The sequence below is a fragment of the Dromiciops gliroides genome, chromosome 2 (genome assembly GCF_019393635.1).
Source record: "Dromiciops gliroides isolate mDroGli1 chromosome 2, mDroGli1.pri, whole genome shotgun sequence".
In the NCBI taxonomy this organism is placed as follows: Eukaryota; Metazoa; Chordata; class Mammalia; order Microbiotheria; family Microbiotheriidae; genus Dromiciops; species Dromiciops gliroides.
The window spans coordinates 466,236,036-466,255,671 of NC_057862.1; the positions used below are offsets into that span (position 1 = coordinate 466,236,036).

At 44.4% G+C, this 19,636-nt stretch overlaps 1 protein-coding gene across 1 annotated transcript in view; it reads left to right on the plus strand.

Annotated features, from left to right (window-relative positions):
- Nucleotides 1-11,446, plus strand: part of FAM178B (family with sequence similarity 178 member B) — a 119,576-nt gene extending 108,130 nt beyond the window's left edge. Inside the window, 3 exon segments of the mRNA XM_043984969.1 lie at nt 9,058-9,135; nt 9,886-10,038; nt 11,140-11,446. Of these exon segments, the coding sequence (XP_043840904.1) occupies nt 9,058-9,135; nt 9,886-10,038; nt 11,140-11,160 (252 nt within the window). The 3' untranslated portion in view covers nt 11,161-11,446.
- The last annotated feature ends 8,190 nt before the right edge of the window (nt 11,447-19,636 follow it).

Sequence of the window (19,636 nt, forward strand, 5' to 3'; positions counted from 1 at the left end):
AGGCAGCGTGGAAGGTGGGAAACTCACAAAGGAATACAAGATCAGATTTCTGACACTGAGAACGTTACAATCTTGTCAGTATTGGGTTTAGACATGTCCTATGTCTTTCATCCAGATTCTGGGACTCACCCAGGTGCTCAGTAAGGTTCTTCATTTACTTTGTCTATTCCTTGGGACTTGCAGGCTCTAGTTGTATCTTCTTCTTCTTCTTCTTCTTCTTCTTCTTCTTCTTTTGTGGATAGTTGTATCTTCTAATCTTAGTTGTTGGAATAGTTACATTTCGTGAGAGTGGCTGAGCTGCCTTAGCTCATGATCTCATTATTTTGCAACAAGGAAGGGAACTGAAGTAGATGGAGATTCCTTTTCCAAGTCTCTGCAGAGGGAAAAACATGGGGACTCCACTCTGTATTTCTCCCCTGTGACACTTCTCTGGCACACAGAATGGTGGTATGTCCGAACAATCTGTAGCTTCATCCCTGTCTTCTCCCCACATCCCTTTGGGCATCTTATGGTTAGATAACACCAGTAGGGAAAGTGTTGTGCGAGGTATTGGTGTTGTGCCCCATGGATTGGACTCCCTTTCCTGCTGCTGAGGAATACAGAGCTCCTACATCAATCAATCCACATTTATTAAATGACTACTATGTGCCAGGCACTGTGTTAAGCACTAGGGATACAAAAAGATGCAAAAGGCAGTCCCTGCCCTCAAGTAGCTTACAATCTAATAGGGAAGACAACATGCAAACAAATATATACAAAGCAAACTATATGCTGGTTAAATAGGAAATAATTAACAGAGGGAAGGCTCTAGAATTAAGAGGGGTTGGGGAAGGTTTCCTGGAGAAGGTGGGACAGGAACAGGCTTGCTGGAGTTCACCAGACGGTCACCACACGCCTGCAGCAGGAAATGGGACTTGCACCTGGTTGTTTACTCCTTGTCTTGAGGGACCCTCCCTTTCCCCCTTCTTACCACACCCCCCCCAACTCTCACACATACACACCCCTCTCTGATGTTTCTCCTAGCTCTTGAAAGCCTGCTTTTTGTACCCCAACAGCCCTGGATATTATGAGAGGGAGAATTTCTGTTCCAAATCCCTTTAGTGGCTAAGAAGTTCTTTACCAGGATTCTATGTCAATGATAATGCTAACCCCAGGAAGCAGGTTTTGTCTGCCTATGAGGAGGGATCTATTTACTTCCTTGAAGTCTCAGCATAATACCAAAGTTGCAGGGAAAAGGCCTCAGTCTTGAGATAAAGTGATAAGTGAGTTTAGTTTTAGGTTCTAATCAATTCTGTTTTGCCAAGGTCCCTGGCCTCCCCCTGAACCAATAACCACATGGCTTAGGAGGAAGGCAGCCCAAGGGTCCCTTTCCCCAGTCAGGGCCTCTAATGACAATGAAAAACTCTGAATCTTGCAAAGTAGCTCCAAGCCTCACTGAACTCCTTCCTGGTCAGCTCAGAGATTTTTTTCCAGAGAATAGCTGCATACAGGAAAGCATGAATAGGGCATTTGCTAATGATTTCCTCCCACTCCTTCTCCAACCAGGTCTAAAAATCTTGCTGGGCTTTTCCTTCCAGATACAATTATGTGAATATAATAGGAATGAGATTACAAACCCTTCCAAAGGGAATGGTCTCTTTGTGGTCATAAATAAGTTATTTAATCTTTCTGAGCCTCAGTTTCCTGATCTGTAAAAGGGAGATAAGAATATCTGTGGTATCTGTCTCATAGGGCTGTTTTGAGCATCAGATGAGGTAATGTTGTTTTGTTGATCAGTCCCATCTGACTCTTTGTGACTCCATTTGTGGGTTTTGTTTTTTGTTTTTGTTTTTTGAATCAGCAGACCAGTGTTCAAGTCTCTACTAAGGCAGGTCAGTTCTCTAAGCACCTCATAGGGTGGTATGAGAATCAAATGAGATGATAATACATATAAAGCACTTTGCAGACCCTAAAAGTGCTGCAGAAATGTCTCTATTAATACATCATTGCTCCCACTTACTTGGCACTTATGAACACATGCTACCAAACGTGTATATCTGTGATCATAGATTTAGAACAGGGAGGAACCTGGTCCAACCCCTTCACTTTACAGATGAGGTCCAGATAACTGAAGTGACTTGCTTAATGTCACACTAGGTAGCAAAGTCAGGATTTGAATTCAGTTCTTCTGATTCTAAATCTAACTCTCTACTATCTACATGACTCTGTGTTTCTCTATGCCCAATATTTAGAATTTACTCTTCCTTTTTTTGCTCTGGCTGATGGAATCTAGATCCCAAGTTCCTAAAATGAAAGGAATATGTCTTTGTGAAAATGAAATTTGTTTTCTGGTAAGCTTCATGAGGACAGGACTATATGTTTTTTCTCCCCTGACACCTAACAGACATAATACCTTACTTATGGTAGAAACATAAGTACTGCAGAAGAATTAACCTTTTATTTTTTGTTTTGTTTTGTTTGTTTGTTTTTTTAGTGAGGCAATTGGGGTTAAGTGACTTGCCCAGGGTCATACAGCTAGTAAGTGTCAAGTGTCTGAGGCCGGATTTGAACTCAGGTACTCCTGACTCCAGGGCCAGTGCTCTATCCACTGCGCCACCTAGCTGCCCCAAATTGACCTTTTATGAACAAGTATACAAACTGAATTATGCTTCTCATTTTTGGATTGGGCTCAGGAAATAATGGAGAGATAGATACATGGGTCTATACATGATGTTTTCTGTAATTTTATTCTACTTTGCATTAGTTATTTGAGAATATGTCTCATTTCCCCTATTAACTTGGTAAGTTCTTTTAGGACAGAGACTGTATCTTTTTTTCTTTTTCTTTTTTGGAGGCAGTTGGGGTTAAGTGATTTGCCCAGGGTCGCACAGCTAGTAAGTGTCTGAGTCTGGATTTGAACTCAGGTTCTCCTAACTCCAGGGCTGGTATATTACAGAGATTGTATCTTCTGTTGCTTCTTCCCCAGTACCTAACTCATTACTTTGGATATAGTGGGCCTTTAATAAATATTAGTTAAATCCTACCGAATAAAACATAAATAGATCTTATTGTGCCCTCCTTAGTTTAATATCTAGAGGCATAGGGAGTGGGAGGCCCCTGGATAAGAGGATTGTTGTTCTTCCTGAAATGTCAAATGTTCATTCATATTTGGTGAAATGATTGGATACCAGTCAAGAGCAAACTCAGTAGCATCGACTTTCTCAATGAAAAGAGAGGATCAGAAATTGACTGCCCACCTCAGAAAGACATCTGTGGAGTAGGAAACAGTAAAGATCTCCCCCCAGCCCTGGCTCTGGCCCTCTGACCTCCCAGTGGGGAACAATCCCCAAAAAGGCACTGGCGTTGTTTTCTGAAGAGAAGGAGGGGCAGAATAGTTGCTAATAAATTAGAGGCAGGAACAAGAACAAGATCAGAGCAGACCCCTCCATTTTTTCCCTCATGGCCTTCAGCCTCAGCAGGGGAAAAAAGAAATACTTCAAAGGAAGGTACATTTGGAAAGCCAACGACTTTTTTGGAATTATTGGGTCTGGCTATGGTAATAATGTGCCAGGGCCTAGGAGCTAGATATAGCCAACTGAATTCAATTCAATAGACATTTGCCAAGTACCTACTGTGTGCGAGTCATTTTGCTGTGACATGTGGTTTTCAGGCAGCAGCCAGCCAGTTAAAGATGGGAGATCAGGGAATCCTTTCATAAAACAAAAGATTCCTCCATTGTAGGAATAAAAACTCCTGGGGCAGCATCTTCTGGAGGAGAGACAGAGAGCTCACCTGGACCTGCAAAAACCTGTAGTGCTAACATTCTCTGCTTCCACCAACCCAGCCAGTGCAGGGAATTGAGCCACATGCCACGTGTTTGTGGTGTTCAGATAGATGGGAGACTGGTGCAGAACAGGTTAAAGTGGTGGTGGTGGAAGCGGCTAGACTATCTTCCTTTCTCAAGCTCTTACACTGTAGTGATCAGGAGAATCTCCAAAACAAAGAAACAGGTGAGCTTCAGGCGGGAACCAGCTCCTCTGTAACAGCTGGTTCTTGCTGAGACCAGACTCGGATCAGTCAAAATGAGCGGTAGTTAAGAAAAAGAGATTTATTTAGCCATAGCAAAAGAAGGACCTTCAACAAGAATCGCCACTGAGGAGGCCTTGAGTTGATTCAGCAGAGTGAGGTTCCCTTGCCACAGTTACCTGTCATGATCCACCAGCCAGGCATCAGATGGCCCTTGGAACTCCTCATGGCTGCCTTGTATTCCCATGATGAAGTGACATCAACAGCCTGAGCCTTTAGCTCCCGAAGATAAGCACATCTTAAGGAAAATCTTAATACCTTAAAAAAAAAAAGTGGTCTAATTTGCCTTTCATGGGGGATGGGGTGGGGTGGGGCAGTGCTAGATTAATATAGTGTTCCTATCATACAGGGTTTCTTAACTTTTTCTGTGTCATAGACCAGGGGAAGCCTGTGGACCCCTTCTCAAATGCCATTAAATGCACAATAGAAGATGCATAGTCTTTGTATTCTGAAGGAACCCAATTATGTTGAAATTCAGTTATCAAAAAATATTTTTAAACCAGGTTCACAGGACCCCAAGTTTAAAGAATTCAGGTTCTGCCCCCAGGGAAGACAATAAGTCTGGTCTGTCTTTGGAGGTAAGGGTCAGGAGGCCTCACAACCACTGCTGCTCATCAACAATAAGCTTGAGCTTTTAACCCAGCAGAAGCTTTATCCCTTTCAGAGGCTGGATTCACCTACTTCTCTAGGAAAAGTAATGTGATGAAGATAAAATTTAATAGGGATGAATGTAAAGTCTTGCACTTGCAAAAATAAACTGCACACATATAGAATGGGAGAGACGTGAGTGTCTAGAAATTCATGTGAAAAAGTTGTGATGTGGCAGCCCCAAAACCCAGTGTGATCTTCAGCTGCATTAACAGGAGTATGTTCAGTACCCAGCGTGAGGGAGGTGCTGGTCCCCTTGTACTCTGTCCCCTTGTAGTCAGTCAGGCTGCATCTGGAGAACTGTTCAGTTCTGGGCATTAGGTTTTAGAAAGGACATCAACAGCTCAGAGTATATATATACATAGCAGGGCAACCAGGAAGGGGAGAAGTTTGAAACCAGGCTTTATATGAATTGGAATTCCATATGTTGATGGAACTGGGAGGAAGAGGAATAAGAGAGTGGGTTTTTAACCAGCTGAAGGGCTGTGCTGGAGAAGAGAGATTAGACTTTTTTTGCTTGGTGGGAGCTACAGTGAGGGAGGTTTCTTGTCAACATAAGGAAAACCTTTTTAACAGTTAGAGCTAAGGGGCACCTGAGTGGTCGAGTAGATAGAGCATTGGTCCTGGAGGCAGATGGACCCGAGTTCAAATTTGACTTCAGAAACTTAACTAGCTGTGTGACCCTGGACAAATCACTTAACCCCATTGCCTCCCAAAAAAACCCCAAAAGCCAAAAAACAAAAAACAAACCCACAAAACAAAACAGAGCTGTCCAGAAATGGAATGGTTGTTAAGGTCCTCATCACTGGAACTTTACTTGTTGAGGATGTTGTAGGCTGGATGCATCTATGAGCTGAACTAAATGACCTTGCATGCATAAGGTAACTGGGTAGGTGGTAGGTAGAAGGAAGACTTTGGGAGAGACTGTGTTGACAGTTCTGTTCTAGTGTGATCATAACCAAGCCATAGCTGCCATCCTGGCTCTCCTGATGGACTGAGTCAATTTCTCTCCTATCCATCAAATCCAGGATTGTTTTCTTCTGTAATTTCTGAAACCCTTAGGTAACTGGAAGTGCTGCAGTGAAGGAACCAGACCTAGGGAAGAGCACCCTGGTGGGGTAAAGGGCTTGGAGCAGACTTATTTCAGTTTCTTTTTCTGACTTCATTTTTCTTTCATGGCCTTTTATCTCCCTCTGTATACTTGAAATACATGAGAGCATGGATTTTTGTGAACTTTGGAGGTAACTTGTCTGATAGGTTGATTTATTTTGATTTTTGAGGTGATTGGCAGCATTTTTTTCTTTGGTCACAGGGAAGGAAAGTTAGTTGCCTGATGAGGTAGAAATATAGGCAGAATACCCTAACATCTTCTGCACAATCATCATTGGTTCAGAGTGAGCCTGGGATTATAAAATTAATAAGTGAGTTTAATCCATATTGCCCAGGTGTACAAAATCTGCAATAGTCCAGGGCCTTCTGATCTGGAAAGGATCATGGGCCAAGTTAAGCCTGGGAATACCTGGTCTGGGACTGGGCATGTTTTTTTTTACATTCACACTTTTAATTACCTTACCCAGGTATATTATTTCTGAATTTGTAGAATCTAATTGTCCTTTTAAATTCTAGAGAGGGGCAGCTAGACGGCACAGTGGATAGAGCACCAGCCCTGGAGTCAGGAGTACCTGAGTTTAAATCTGGCCTCAGACACTTGACACTTACTAGCTGTGTGACCCTGGACAAGTCACTTAACCCTCATTGCCCTGCCCAAATAAAAAAAAAAATCTAGAAAACATATTCTCTTCATGATTGTAGGGAAGATTGCAGGTGGGGGAAAGGGGAAAAGGGAATGGATGCCAGAATGAGGCATTCAATTAGGGCATCTGTGACAAGGGGAGGAAAGATTAGAAACTGAATGTGGCAGATCTCTGAACCTAGAGAACCAAGCATGCTTGGGCAGAAGAGTCCAGGAGAGTTAGTGCTTTGGTTTGGAGTTTAGACATCAGTTCAAGTCTGAAGCCAAAGATGGTTCCCTTATATCAGTTCTAATATTCTCAAAGAACTGACTTCTCTTAACAAAGCTGAGGACCCATGGCTGGATCCTTTAGAGGATTTAGAACTGGAAGTGACCTTAGAAACCATTCAGTTTAACTCCCCATTTTACAGAGGAGGAAACTGAAGCCCACAGAGATCGTCTTCCCCAAAGACACATAGCTAAGTTGCAGGGGCAAGATTTGAACCCAAGTCCTCTGATACCAAAACCCATGCTCTTGTTACTGTACCATGATGCCTCTCATGAGAACAGCCCAAAAATGAGTTGATTGCGTGATGACCTAGTCCCCAGAGTCTGCAAGTAAGAATAGTGATAAAATTAGTTTGAGAATTATGTCAGTCACTGGATTTAGAGTTGGTTGTCCGTTATGTCAGGTGCAACTCTTCATGACTCCATTTGGGGTTTTCTTAGCAAAGATACTGGACTGTTGCCACTTGCTTCTCCAGCTCATTTTACAGATGAGGAAACTGAGGCAAACAGGGTTGATAAAATTCTCCAGGATCACACAGCTAGTAAGTATCTGAAGCCAGATTTGAACTCAGAAAGATGAATCTTGCTGATTCCACTGTACCACCTAGCTGTCTCATACCACATGGAGGGGACCTTAAAAACCATCCTGTGAAATCCTTCATTTAATAAATGAAATATGGGGACTGAGGTGTTCATATATACCTAAATATTGGTACTGCCCATTGACTCAGGTCCTTCGGTGGAATTTGAGCCTAGAAACATTTCCTGTGCTGCTCTTCCCTTACATATTAATGCTCATCTTCTCTTTGCCTGGTAGACTGTAATGCTTTGAGGGAAGGGACTATTTTGTCTTTGTATCCCCAGTATCTAGCACATAGTAGGTATTTCATACATGCTCATTACTTTGGGTTGTATTGGCTTCCCCATCTAATAATTACAAAGGGCCTACAGTAGACTTTATGGTTTAGAGCTCGCTGGAAGCAGTCCCTGTCTGCCCTCTAGAAGTTTAAAGTCAGAGGAGACAAGACAGATGAATATAATCTATTTTCTTTTATAATCGATTTTTTAAATCTGATTTTATTTTCTTGGAGTTATAGTATAGAGGTGGTTTATTATGTATGTTTAGAAGAGCTAGAGGGAGGCAGCTAGGTGACACAGTAGATAAAACACCAGCCCTGGATTCAGGAGAACCTGAGTTCAAGTCTGACCTCAGACACTTGACACTAGCTGTGTGACCCTGGGCAAGTCACGTAACCCTCATTGCCCCACAAAAAAAAACCAAACAACTTTTTTTAAAAAGAAGAGAGCCATTATGTTTCTATTCATAGAAGAAAAGATTTGAGTCTTTCTTTGCCGGAAGGAAAAAAATTTAATCAATGGAGAGAAAAAACTGGTAGAATTTGGATTTGGGAGTGTTTGAGTCAATATTTCTTCAGTTTCCTTGCAGCTTTGGGTAGAAGTGGGCCCCCAGTCTTGCTTACCCAAGTTTTATAGGAGTCTTCCCACCCTGGGAGCTGCTATTTAGAGCTCAGTATGAGATTGAACCCTATGATAGTGTTTGGGCCTTAAAGCAGGAATCCTAGAGATTGAGAGTACAAATGAAAGCATGTGTGTGTGTGTGTGTGTGTGTGTGTGTACACACATATACATACACAAATATATACATATGTGTTATAGATCTATGTCTTTATCAATATATCTTCATACATATATCTATACATATACATCTATCATATCTATCTCTATCTCTATCTCTCTGTCTATCTGGCAACTAGGTGGTACAGTGTATAGAGCGCCAGGCCTGGAGTCAAGGAAGAACTGAGTTCAAATCTGACCTCAGATACTTACTAGCTTTGTAACCCTGGGCAAGTCACTCAACCCCTATTTGCCTCAGTTCCTCATATGTGAAATGGGAACACACAGGAAAAGAAAATAGCAAATCATTCCAATTTCTTTCCCAAGAAAACCCCATGGTCATAGACGGAGTCACAAAGAATCAGATACAACTGAACTGAATAACAACAACAATATGGGTGTATGTGTATTTGGACATGACTAACCTGGGAATTTGTTTTGCTTGACTATATTGTAATGGGTTTTGTTTTGTTTTTTCCTTTCTCAATGGGTAGAGGAGGATAAGGTGGGAGGGAGAGAATTCAGAACTGAAAATAAAATAAAATTGAATTTTAAAAAAAGAAAGTAAAAAAAAAGAGAGAGAATCCTAGAAGTTGAAGAAAAAGTTGTAAGAGGGGAGAAGTTAGGGGGAATCCCTTCCTATAAAGTCCCCATTGATACTCCCCTCTAACTCAATGCTTCCTTAACAGGTCTGCTATCTGTGCCATAGCCTCCTGAAGCTGGCTGGCATGGTTGTTGGCAGCCAGAACATCACTACAGACAAGTGGGTGAGTGGAGAGCATGCGGATGGAGGGGAGCTCCTGAATGCTTATCTTCATGCCTTTAGTAGAATTGTGGATGCTCAGGCCTTAGATAGGAGCTCAACATGAGGGCACAAGAAGTGTGTAGCTAAGCCGAGGACACAGCTTCTGAGAACCTTTATCCCTTATAAGTCATTATATGAAGTCTTCCTATATATAGAACAAAGCCTGTGGCCAGGAAGAAGAAAGAAAGCTGGATTTGGAGTCAGGAAGTTGAGTTCAAATCCAGCCTCAGAGGATTACTAGCTGTGTGACCCTGGGCAAGTCATTTAAGTCCTCTAAACCTCAGTTTCTCATCTGTAGGACAGAAATAATCATAGTACCTTCTGCCTGGGGTTTTTTGTAAAGATAAGTGATTGTAGCACTATATACATGTTAGTTCTTATCATTTCTCCTCTCTGTTCCTCAGTTTCCTCACATGTAAAATGAGAGGGTTGGAGGCGGTGACCTCCAAGTTCCCTTCCAGCTCTAAGTCTTACTCCTCTGATCTGTGACTTATTTACCTCCACATTCTGTTCCCAATCCTTTTCCCCTCCCTGCTTCCCCTCTCTGTTCTGAACAATTCCTGTACAGGTGTCCCGTGCATGCCCCATTCCTGAAAGCTTTCCAAAGATGGAGTAGAAAGGACTGAGGGTTCCCTCAGAGCTGTTTCTCTCAGTTGTTCTGACCACATTCTTACTTCTATCCACTCTCTCTCATTTTCCTCTATCTTCAAAGTCCCAGCTGCAAAAGGTGTGCGTGCAGTTGGAGCGACAGGTCACCACCCACATCCACGAGAGCCCTCAGGCCATGTATCGGACCAAACTCAAGGACCTGGCAGCCCAGATGTACATCCGCTGGCAGGAACTCCTGATGCACTGCAGGCCTCAGGTAACAAGCCTAGGTAACTCTTAGCCCCGAGCCTGGGTGCGGAGCAGGGGAGGGGCTGGGCTGACCAGAGCCTACAGCCAGATGCTCCACCCTAACTGCAGCTGCAGAGCCATGAGGGTGAGTGGTGAGGGCAGTGGAGAGGAAGAAATGACTGGCACCCTTAGCATCATGACTTTTAAAATGTGTTGGAAGTCCACTGTTTGCCTGGGTAATTTTCCTGATTTCTTAGAAAGGGAGACTGAGTTCTGAAGAGGGAGAAAGTCCGAACCAGAAAAGGGGCATTTTGACACCAATGATGCCAACAATAGAACTGAGCTGTCTAGCCTCTCCCCTAAATACCAGTTTATTTTTTTTCTGACCTGGACCGGGCTTCCTCATGGTGCCAGGGAAGAGGACAACTCCTCTCAGACCCACTCTCAGTTCTCACGAGGGGTTCCTAAATGTTTTTTTCTATCCCTATCCCCTCACCAGTGACTGTCTCCTAGGTTTCTGCTCCTTGGCTAACAGGGGCAAAACCCTCTGAGGTCTTTCCTAGGAAGGACAAGGAAATGTCTACCAGAGCCTTCAGCCCTTGCTTAGGAACTATGGGGTGGCCCATTTCTTCATTCCTCTATTTTATTCTCCCTAGCCCTCTTTATTTACCATCTCCAACCTCCTCCCCCCCACCCTTTATTTTTTCTGGTGTTAATAGGGCACCACCAAGGAGGCACCCAGGGGCACAGCACTGCATGTCTATAGGGTCCATCCACCTTCTAGGAAGAAGCTGATCCTCCTCAGCCCCTAACTCTGCTGGAGAAACTATGCAAAGCTAATCTCTCATGAAAGAAATTAGGGTGTTTGCTGGGAGAGGAAAGAGAAGATGGTTTACACCTTGTCTTCCTGTAATCACCTGGTCCTGGTGGGAAAACCAGATTTGGAAAAATCTGGAGTCATCTTCCTGGCAGAGTTGAGCTCAGGTATTTCCCCTAGGCAGGCCCAGGGACTGCAGGGACAGAGTGGTCCAGGAAGAGTCGGTGTCAGCTCCTTCTTCCCTTTCCAGGTAATCACGGAATGTGCTTCTTTCTTTCTTTTTTCTTTCTTTTTTTTTAATCTTCCTCATAGGACCAGTACTACAATCCCTGAAAAGAGACCTAAAGTGGAGCTGGGATGGAGCTGACTCAAGCTTTTTGGCACAGGCATGAAGACTAACAGAGCAATTGGCTCAGGGGAAATGAAGGAGGCAAGGGGGAAGTCAGAGGCCAGAAGAAGACGGGGGTCTCAGACCTCTGGAGTGAGCATCTGCAGCTTCAGCTGATAACCCTGCTTCAGTCCCTGACACTCATGGTGGAATTCTACTTCCCACTCCCCTGGCCCAACTTTTCTTATTCTAACTCAGTCTTCTGTTTGCTTACATGTTTACCTCTTTCAGCCCCTCCCAGGCTCCTGTTCCTATTCATCCCAGTTTTTAATCCTTTCTGTTGGAGATTAGGTTCCTGTTTGCACTTTAAAATCGTATTTCAGCATCAGGTGGTTCAGAAAGGCTCTTTATTCTACAAAGTCCTTCTTTAGAATTTCAGTGGAAGGGGAAGAGGGGAGAGGTTGGTAGGCAGTTGAGTTGAACCTGGAGCTTCCTCAGCGTTTCTAAGCTGTATTCCTCCTCTGCTAAATTCTCTCTTCTGATCAGAATTCAAATGCACCTTTCCTCCAGGAAGCTTCTTTGTCAATCTCCAGCATGACCTGGTGGATCAAGGGAGCTGTCGGGGGTTGCTCTTACCATCAGATAGAAAAACTGAACTCTAGACTGAGAAACAGATTTGCCCAGGGTCAATGACAATATTATGACCAAAAAGTAGAGATGATTAGATTTGTAGATTCGTGGATTGGTGGAACTGGAAAAGACCTTAGAAAACATTTAGTCCAACCTTATTTTATGGTTGGGGAAACTGAGGCCCAGAGAGGTTAAGTGTCCAAAGTTACATTAGCATGGTGTAGTAGAGTTGTCATTGAACTGGGAGTCATGAGAAATCTGGGTTTGACCCCTACCCCTGACTCAGCCTCTATCTCACCTTGGTCCAGTCCCCTAATCCCTTCATGGAGTGGAGCTATACGTGTACACTGGGGCCATAGGATGACAACATCTTAATCTACTTTAGATTTAGATTTAGCACCTGGTTTGAGGGTCTTCTTGTCCACCATGGCTTATCCTTCCCTCAGCCTAGAACACAGCTTTTGCCCTTTCCCAACTTGATTTTTCCATGTTTCATGGGTCCTGGTCCCCAGTGGAGACCCTGAAGAACTTGAATTCTGTGCAGATTTCCTTCATTCCACCACTACAGCTGTGAAGGTGTCTAGTAGTGAGCCAGTGGTGCAGTGACTGAGAGGTTCGAGTGGCATTTATTCTGCCCTTCTCACTCTTTCCCTGATAGGCCCAAGTACTACTCTTGGATTACTTCTTCCAAGGGGTGTCTTCTATACCAGTTTCTGGGTTCAGGTCTGGTTTCTGAGAGACACAGAAAGTGGGGAAGACCAGTATTTCATCCCCACAAATCAGTCTGTACTGCTGAGTGCCGTCATCACTGCCTTCTACCTCATTTTCCCCGGTGACAGAGCTGCCTTCTTTGTCATCTACTATACCAGGTTTGTGGAAGGCCAAATAATATCTGGGGGAGTCCTGATTCAGACATCCTTTGGCTTTGCTTAAGCTCCATAGGCAGGGTAATAGGACTGGGCTTGCAGTCATTGCAAAGAGAATAAGGACTTTGCTTCAGTGCAGAGTTGCAACGGAGTCCAAAGCTTCCTCACCTCATTTGTACACAACCTCCTCCCCTCGAGCGCCCCAGCGTGCTAGGCATCCAGGTGGCATTAATTATTAAGTGCTCTGACGCCCATGGCAAGGGAACTGGGTGCTGTACAGAATGACACACCAGCCAGCCCTCATTCTTTGCCATATGATAGGACACGGTGGCAAGCATGACTGTGGTGCCTGGGTTCTTTGGTCGAAGAGGTCTGGTTTCTGTTCCTGGCTCCACCACAGACCATTCTGGCCAAGTCCCCTCAATGTCCAGCGCATCAGTTTTCCTTAAGATTTCAGATAAAAGAATTGAGAAGACTCATCATCACTTGAGGAAGCCAGCCTTTACCTTCCCTAGGGGCTGCCCCTGGCTTCTGACAGGTGAACTGGCTGACAGTTCAGTTTTCTCTAGAAACCTGGAAATCACCTTTCAAATTTCCCATCTTTTGTTCCTTATGCCAGGGGCAGACTGGGAGCAGGTAGCCCCTGGAGACTGAGCCCAGCTAGGGAATTTCCAGTTCCTGGAGCTGCTGTTACTTGACTCTAAAAAGGGATGAAACACTTAGGTGTAGGCATTTTCAATCCTTCTTTTCCCAGCCAGTTAGGCATGATCACTCATCCTTCAATCCTCTGTTCAAGCACGCACGTGTGCACGCGCGCATACAGACACACACACACACACACAGACACACAGACACACACACACCCCACCACCAACCACCTGAGAAATTAACACCAAGAAGAAACAATACAGGACCAAGGAGGTAGTCAGATCTTACAGTTTGTTGTAGAAAACGGGTGAATTTTCTTGGGAATGAAAGATTCCAGGGTTAGCTTGGCCAGCCTTATTACTTTTCCATTGAAGTCTTTGCTAAATCCAGGCTTCTGAGTCCCTTGATGAGGTTTAGGGACATTTTGCTGGAAACACTTGTTTAGGGAATATCTCTGGGAAGCTCAATGAATAATTTATTCCTTCTTTCCTTAGGGGAGGACTCTTGGAGGGAAGGAGTAGGATTTAAGGAAGGTTAAAACAAATTCCTTTTCTGGAGGAAGTGAAAGGGAGAAAGCCCTTGGTCTGTAGCCATCTACCTCTATTTCCAGGTACTAGCAAAAAAAATCAAAACTAAAAGGGGAAGCATAGGCAGTAGTTGGCATGGTGAAGCCCTGGACTCGGAATCAGGAAGACTGATCTTCAAGAGTTTAAATCTGGCCTTTGGTACTTACTAGCTGTGTGATCCTGGGTAAGTCACTTAGCCCTGTTTGCCTCAGACTCCTTATCTGTAAAATGAGCTGTTGAAAGGAATGGCAAACCACTCCACTATCTTTGCTAAGAAAACCCCAATTGGGGTCACAAAGGGTTGCACATGACTGAAACAACCACAAAGAAGTCACATTTTGAGTTCTACTAGCTGATGTAAGGCATGGGTAACCCAGGCTCTGGGGTATCTTCCTTCCCCTTAATTATTTTCCTCCTTTAGAAGAGAACATGGGGGCGGAGCAGCTAGGTGTCACAGTGGATAGAGCATGGGCCTGGATTCAGTAGGACCTGAGTTCAAATCCAGCCTCAAACACTTGACACTTACTAGCTGTGTGACCCTGGGCAAGTCACTTAATCCCAATTGCCTCCAAAAAAAAAGGAAAGAAAGAAAGAAAGAAAGAAGAGAACATGGGGCAGCTAGGTGGTGCAGTGGATAAAGCACCAGCCCTGGATTCAGGAGGACCTGAGTTCAAATTTGGCCTCAGACACTTGACACTTACTAGCTGTGTGACCCTGGGCAAGTCGCTTAACCCCCACTGCCCTGCAAAAAAAAAAAAAAGAATCCCTAGTCTATTCCCCCATTTTGTAGATTAGGAAACTGAAACACAGTAAAGAGAAGCAATTTGCTTTAGGGTCACACAGCTAATAAGTGATAGAACTGGTGCTATAATTTAGGTCTCAACCCCTCTGGATAGATGTCAGTGTAGCTATACCATATGGACCTTCCCACTCTCTAGTTTTGGTTTCTACCAAGTAGTGTTGGTTGGGCTCGCTCTGTGCCCTCTCCCTTGACTGCAATAGGAGTGAGTTAGTCTGGGGATCACAGAAGTAGAGCATTACATATAAAACTGAGGCTAGTGGAAGTCCCGCCACTGTTCCCTAAGGTAGAAGCTAGAGTCTGGCTAGAGATCTCAGTTCCAAGACCACTAGGGAGAACTGACCTGTGTACAAGGGACTATCAGACTAGATGAATTAAGATGAAATTCAGTGGGTATAATATCACTGAGAAAACAAATATTTGAGTGCTTACATGAGCTAGACACTGCTAAGTCTCAACACTTGGATACCAAAAATCACCTGCAAAAATACAAGACATGGGGGAGACATGGTTCATAGCAGTTTGTCTGAAAAAGATCTGGGATTTTAGTGGATTGCACACTTTACTATTAGGACAGCTAGCTGGCACAGTGGATAGAGTGCCTGGCCTGGAGTCTAGAATACCTGTGTTCAAATTTCACCTCAGACACTAGCTGTGTGACCCTGGGCAAGTCACTTAGCCCTATTTGCCTCAGTTTCCTCATCTGTAAAATGAACTGGAGAAGGAAATGGCAAAACTATTCCAGTATCTTTGCCCAAAAAACTCCAAATGAGGTCATGAAGAGTTGCACACAACTGAAAACGACTGAATGACAACAACAAAGCTTATTATGAGTCAGCAGTGTGACATGGTAGCCAAAAAAGCTAATTTGATCCTGGGCAGGAGAGAGAAGCATAGCTTTTAGGAATAAAGCAGTGATGATGGTCCCTTTGTACTCCAGTCAGTAAGACCATATTTGGAATATTGATTGTATCCTGGTCTAGGAGCCACAGTTTAGGAAGGATATTTTAAGAGCAATAGAGTGTCCATAGGAGAGGCCTGGAGTTCATGTCATATGAAGATTGGTTGAAAGGACTGGGCATGTTTAGACCAGAGGAGACTCAGGGAGAAAGAAGAGACCATTCCAGCTTTTGACATGTTGACTTTGGCCAAGTCACATACATTCCTCTGGAGCCTCCGTTTCCTCAATTCTAAAGTGAGGGGTTGGACTAGATGTCCTCTGAGGTCTCTTCCAGCTCTAAGTCCATGATCCTCTGATACAGCTGTTTTCAAGTATTTGAAAGGTAATGAGGGGCAACTAGGTGGTGTAGCACCGGCCCTGGATTCAGGAGGACCTGAGTTCAAATTCTCCCTCAGACACTTGACACCTCACTACCTGTGTGACCCTGGGCAAGTCACTTAACCCTCGTTGCCCTGAAAAATAGCAACAACAAAAAACCCCACAGGATGAAAAATAAGAGAATCAAATGACAGAGAAAGGTAATGTTGGAGAAGATGGATTCAATTTCTCCTGTTTGGCCAGAATCAGATTCAGGAGCCATGAATGGAAGGGGCAAAAAGGGCACATATCAAGAAAGACTTGATAACAGAATTGCTTAAGAATAGGTGAGTAGGGGGCAGCTAGGTGGCTCAGTGGATAAAGCACTGGCCCTGGATTCAGGAGGACCTTAATTCAAATCCGGCCTCAGACACTTGACACTTACTAGCTGTGTGACCCTGGGCAAGTCACTTAACTCCCATTGCCCCACAAAAAAAAAAAAAAAAGAATAGGTGAGCATCAGAGGCTCTGAGCAAAAAAAGATTTGATAACCACTTCGTCAGGTATGTCACTGGAAACTCTGACACACATAGATTGGATTAAGTGGCTATTGAGATCTCTTCTAATTCTAAAAAAAATTGTGACTATATTTATTAGCACTTGAATTTCTTAATCATAAAAAATGGCAGCAGGCTAGAATAGGGAATAAATGAAGCTCATAGACAATGTATCCTCCAACCCCTTTGAATGACCTCAAGGAGTAACTTCTTATTCCCATAGGTCCTTCTTATCCTTCTGTTACAATCTGAACACAGGATCTGTTTGTTTTGGTTTGGTTTTTGGTGGGGGAAGTATTTGTGGAACTAAGAGTTAGTGATATTGAATAGAATATACCAAAAACAAGAGCCCTGTTCAAAATTCCTGTTCCATTCAAGAGTCCAGAAGGCCACATGCATTTGAGAAATTGATGGCAGAGGCAAACTTAGTGGCACTATTTTTCTTTGAAGAAAAAACCCCACCCACAATATCCAGAAAGAAAAACTGGAAAACTGAATATCCATTAGTTGGGTGAACAAATGCTATCCTGTATGATAAATTATGCTGGATTCGGAGTCAGAAGATCTGGTCTCAGTTTCCTCATTTGTGCAATGAGGGGGTTGGGATAGGTGACCTTTGAGGTCCTGTCCAGCCCTGAATCTATTAATGCTTCGATTCTAAGGGACCAGGCAGATGTATAAGCCTTACTCATACATCATAAGGTTTTTTTAGTTATTGCTTTAAAACCAAAAATCCAAGCTTCCTGCTATGTGATCTTTCATTAAAAGGACTGAATATTGAGCAAGTGGGTGATTGGGAATTCTCTTCACTTACCCACTCAAAGAGGAGCATCATCGTAGAGAACAGAGGAAATGAAGTGAAGGCTTTAAGGTAGAAAAAGAGATCTCACATAACCTGGGGAGTGGGAGAGCAAGGAGGCTTATGGGCTGGAAGCTGTTTCCCTTCAAAGAGGAAGGGTTGTGGAGGAAACCATCTGGTTCCTAGAGGTTTCTCCTGTCTGACTTCACCCCCAGCTTCAGGGAACTGAAACCCCAGCAGGGTCCAGTAGAAACTGGCCCAGACATTGTGAAACCAAATGATCCTCTCCTAGTTTCCAGTGGGGGCTCTTGTGTACACGAAACCGAGGGACACAGTGACTCCTCTGTAATTTGTCTACAGGGGGCAGACGTGAAGTGGAAGAATTTGGGTGAGGAATAGTTCAAGGAACTGGTGGATTCCGATGGTTGAGAGTAAGACACCTGGGTGCCCTCTCTAGCTCAGCAGGTTTTCTTTGACTATTTCCTTCTTCAATCAAGAGATCCCACCTCTTCTCAACCCTAAATAAAAAACCTGCCCCACCCCCGCTTTCTTACAATTAGCAAATTGTTAACTGGCTTTAAATCCCTATCTTAAACTAGTAGTTTTGTATATTTTTTTCCATCATGGAAGGGAGTTGAGAAATGCGCCTTTGGCTGGCATTTTGGTGGGGGGTGGGGTGGGGGGGAGGAGAGAACCCTCTTTTTTATTTACCAGCAAAGATATTATTGTTACTGAAACTAAACTCTGCTTTTTCCAATTATATCCACTGCTCTTCTGGTCTCCAGTCTTTAGACGCCAAGTTTTAACCCAGAACAAAAGTTGCTGTCGGAGCTGATTTATAATCTCATGAATATAGGGATTTATAACCCAAATCTGCTGACGGGCCTGAAACTAGACTGCCCCTCCTGGGTGCACCATGCACCCAGGCTGTGGCAATAGCAGGCTGAAGCTAGGGCCAGACTCCACACCTCCTAGCTACTCTCTGCTCTCCCTCAGGGGCTCAGATTAAGCCAGCTCCAAGGAACCAGAGGCGGTGGGGGAGGAGAGTGTGGGTGGGGGAATGGGAGGGGCCACTAAATTGAAGGCTCTTCCTTTTTTTCCACCTTCCCACTCTGTGCTTGAATTTTGAAAGGCTGTTCTTGGACCTTGGGGAATTGACTGGTGGGAAGGAGGAAAGATTGAGACACCTCCCCAGTAAGGTTGGGCCAGAAATTATTTTAGAGTCCATTTCTGACTTTGAATTCTCCTCCCCTTTCCCCCAGGAAACTCCTGTAAGGTTTCTTTTATTTGAACATCTTGGAGTATCCAGTTTTTAAAGCAAATCTTCCAGGTGCCCCTGGAGGTAAAGAATACTTTTCAAAATGAGTGGGTTCAATCCATGCCCTGGACCATGCCTTGGTGGTGCTGGAGCCCAGAACCTAAAGTTCTTGTATTTTTTATTGCTGGGCTGAACTTGTTGATTACAGCGCACAAAGTCTTTGTTCCTCTCTGGTTGTGGCTGTTTGAGCCTACCAGAGTGCTTTTTTTCTCCCTCGAAGCCCCAATTTTTTCCATTGAAGAGACTGCTGAAAGGCAGGATCCAATTGAAAGGATCAGGTAATGGATTCTGGAATAACCAAAGTCTTTCTGATTTTTGGTGGGAACCTTTCAAGCCTAGAAGGATCATCTCTCCCTGTCTTCACAGAATGAAGATAAATCTCTTTCAGTTTACATCTCTGCCAGATGCTTTTTGCCATGTGGCCTGTGAACTGTTTTGAAATTCTCAGACCCACCCAACTAGGGTTTCTGAGTCTCCTAGCAGTTTTCTGGGAGCCTCCAGCTTTGCCCTAAATCCTACGGCCTGCCAGAGCAGCAAAACATCTTTTTTTGGGGGGGGGTAGTTTGGAGAGAAATGGATGAGTCAAATCCCCTGCGGCTAATGCGAGTTCACCCCCCCCCCCATAAGCATTATAGGCAGTGGGGTTGATTGGGAGAAAGACGTCTGGGAAGAAGTAGAAGTAAAGGGACAGCAACCCCGGGAGAGGGCAGCATCTGACTGGGAAAGGGCGGGGGGATGGGGAGGCAGTTGGCTTTAGGGAAAGGTGGGGGTGCTTCAGAGCTGCTGGCTGTAAGAAATCTCGGGAAACTCTAGGTGCGAGGTGACCCAGTGGGCCATTGGCCCCTAGCTGGGCTGGAAGCCGGCTCAGCCCCCTCGCTGGCGAGCTCTCCCATCCCTCCCTCCTTTCCTCCCCCCACTCTGGGTCGGGGCCTGACGTCAGGAGGGGGAGGTGGAGGGAACTGGAGCTGCCGAGAGGGAGCGGGAGAAGCAACGGCACGGGGAACCCCGCGACCCGGGAAAGGGAGAGGAGCCCCGGGCCA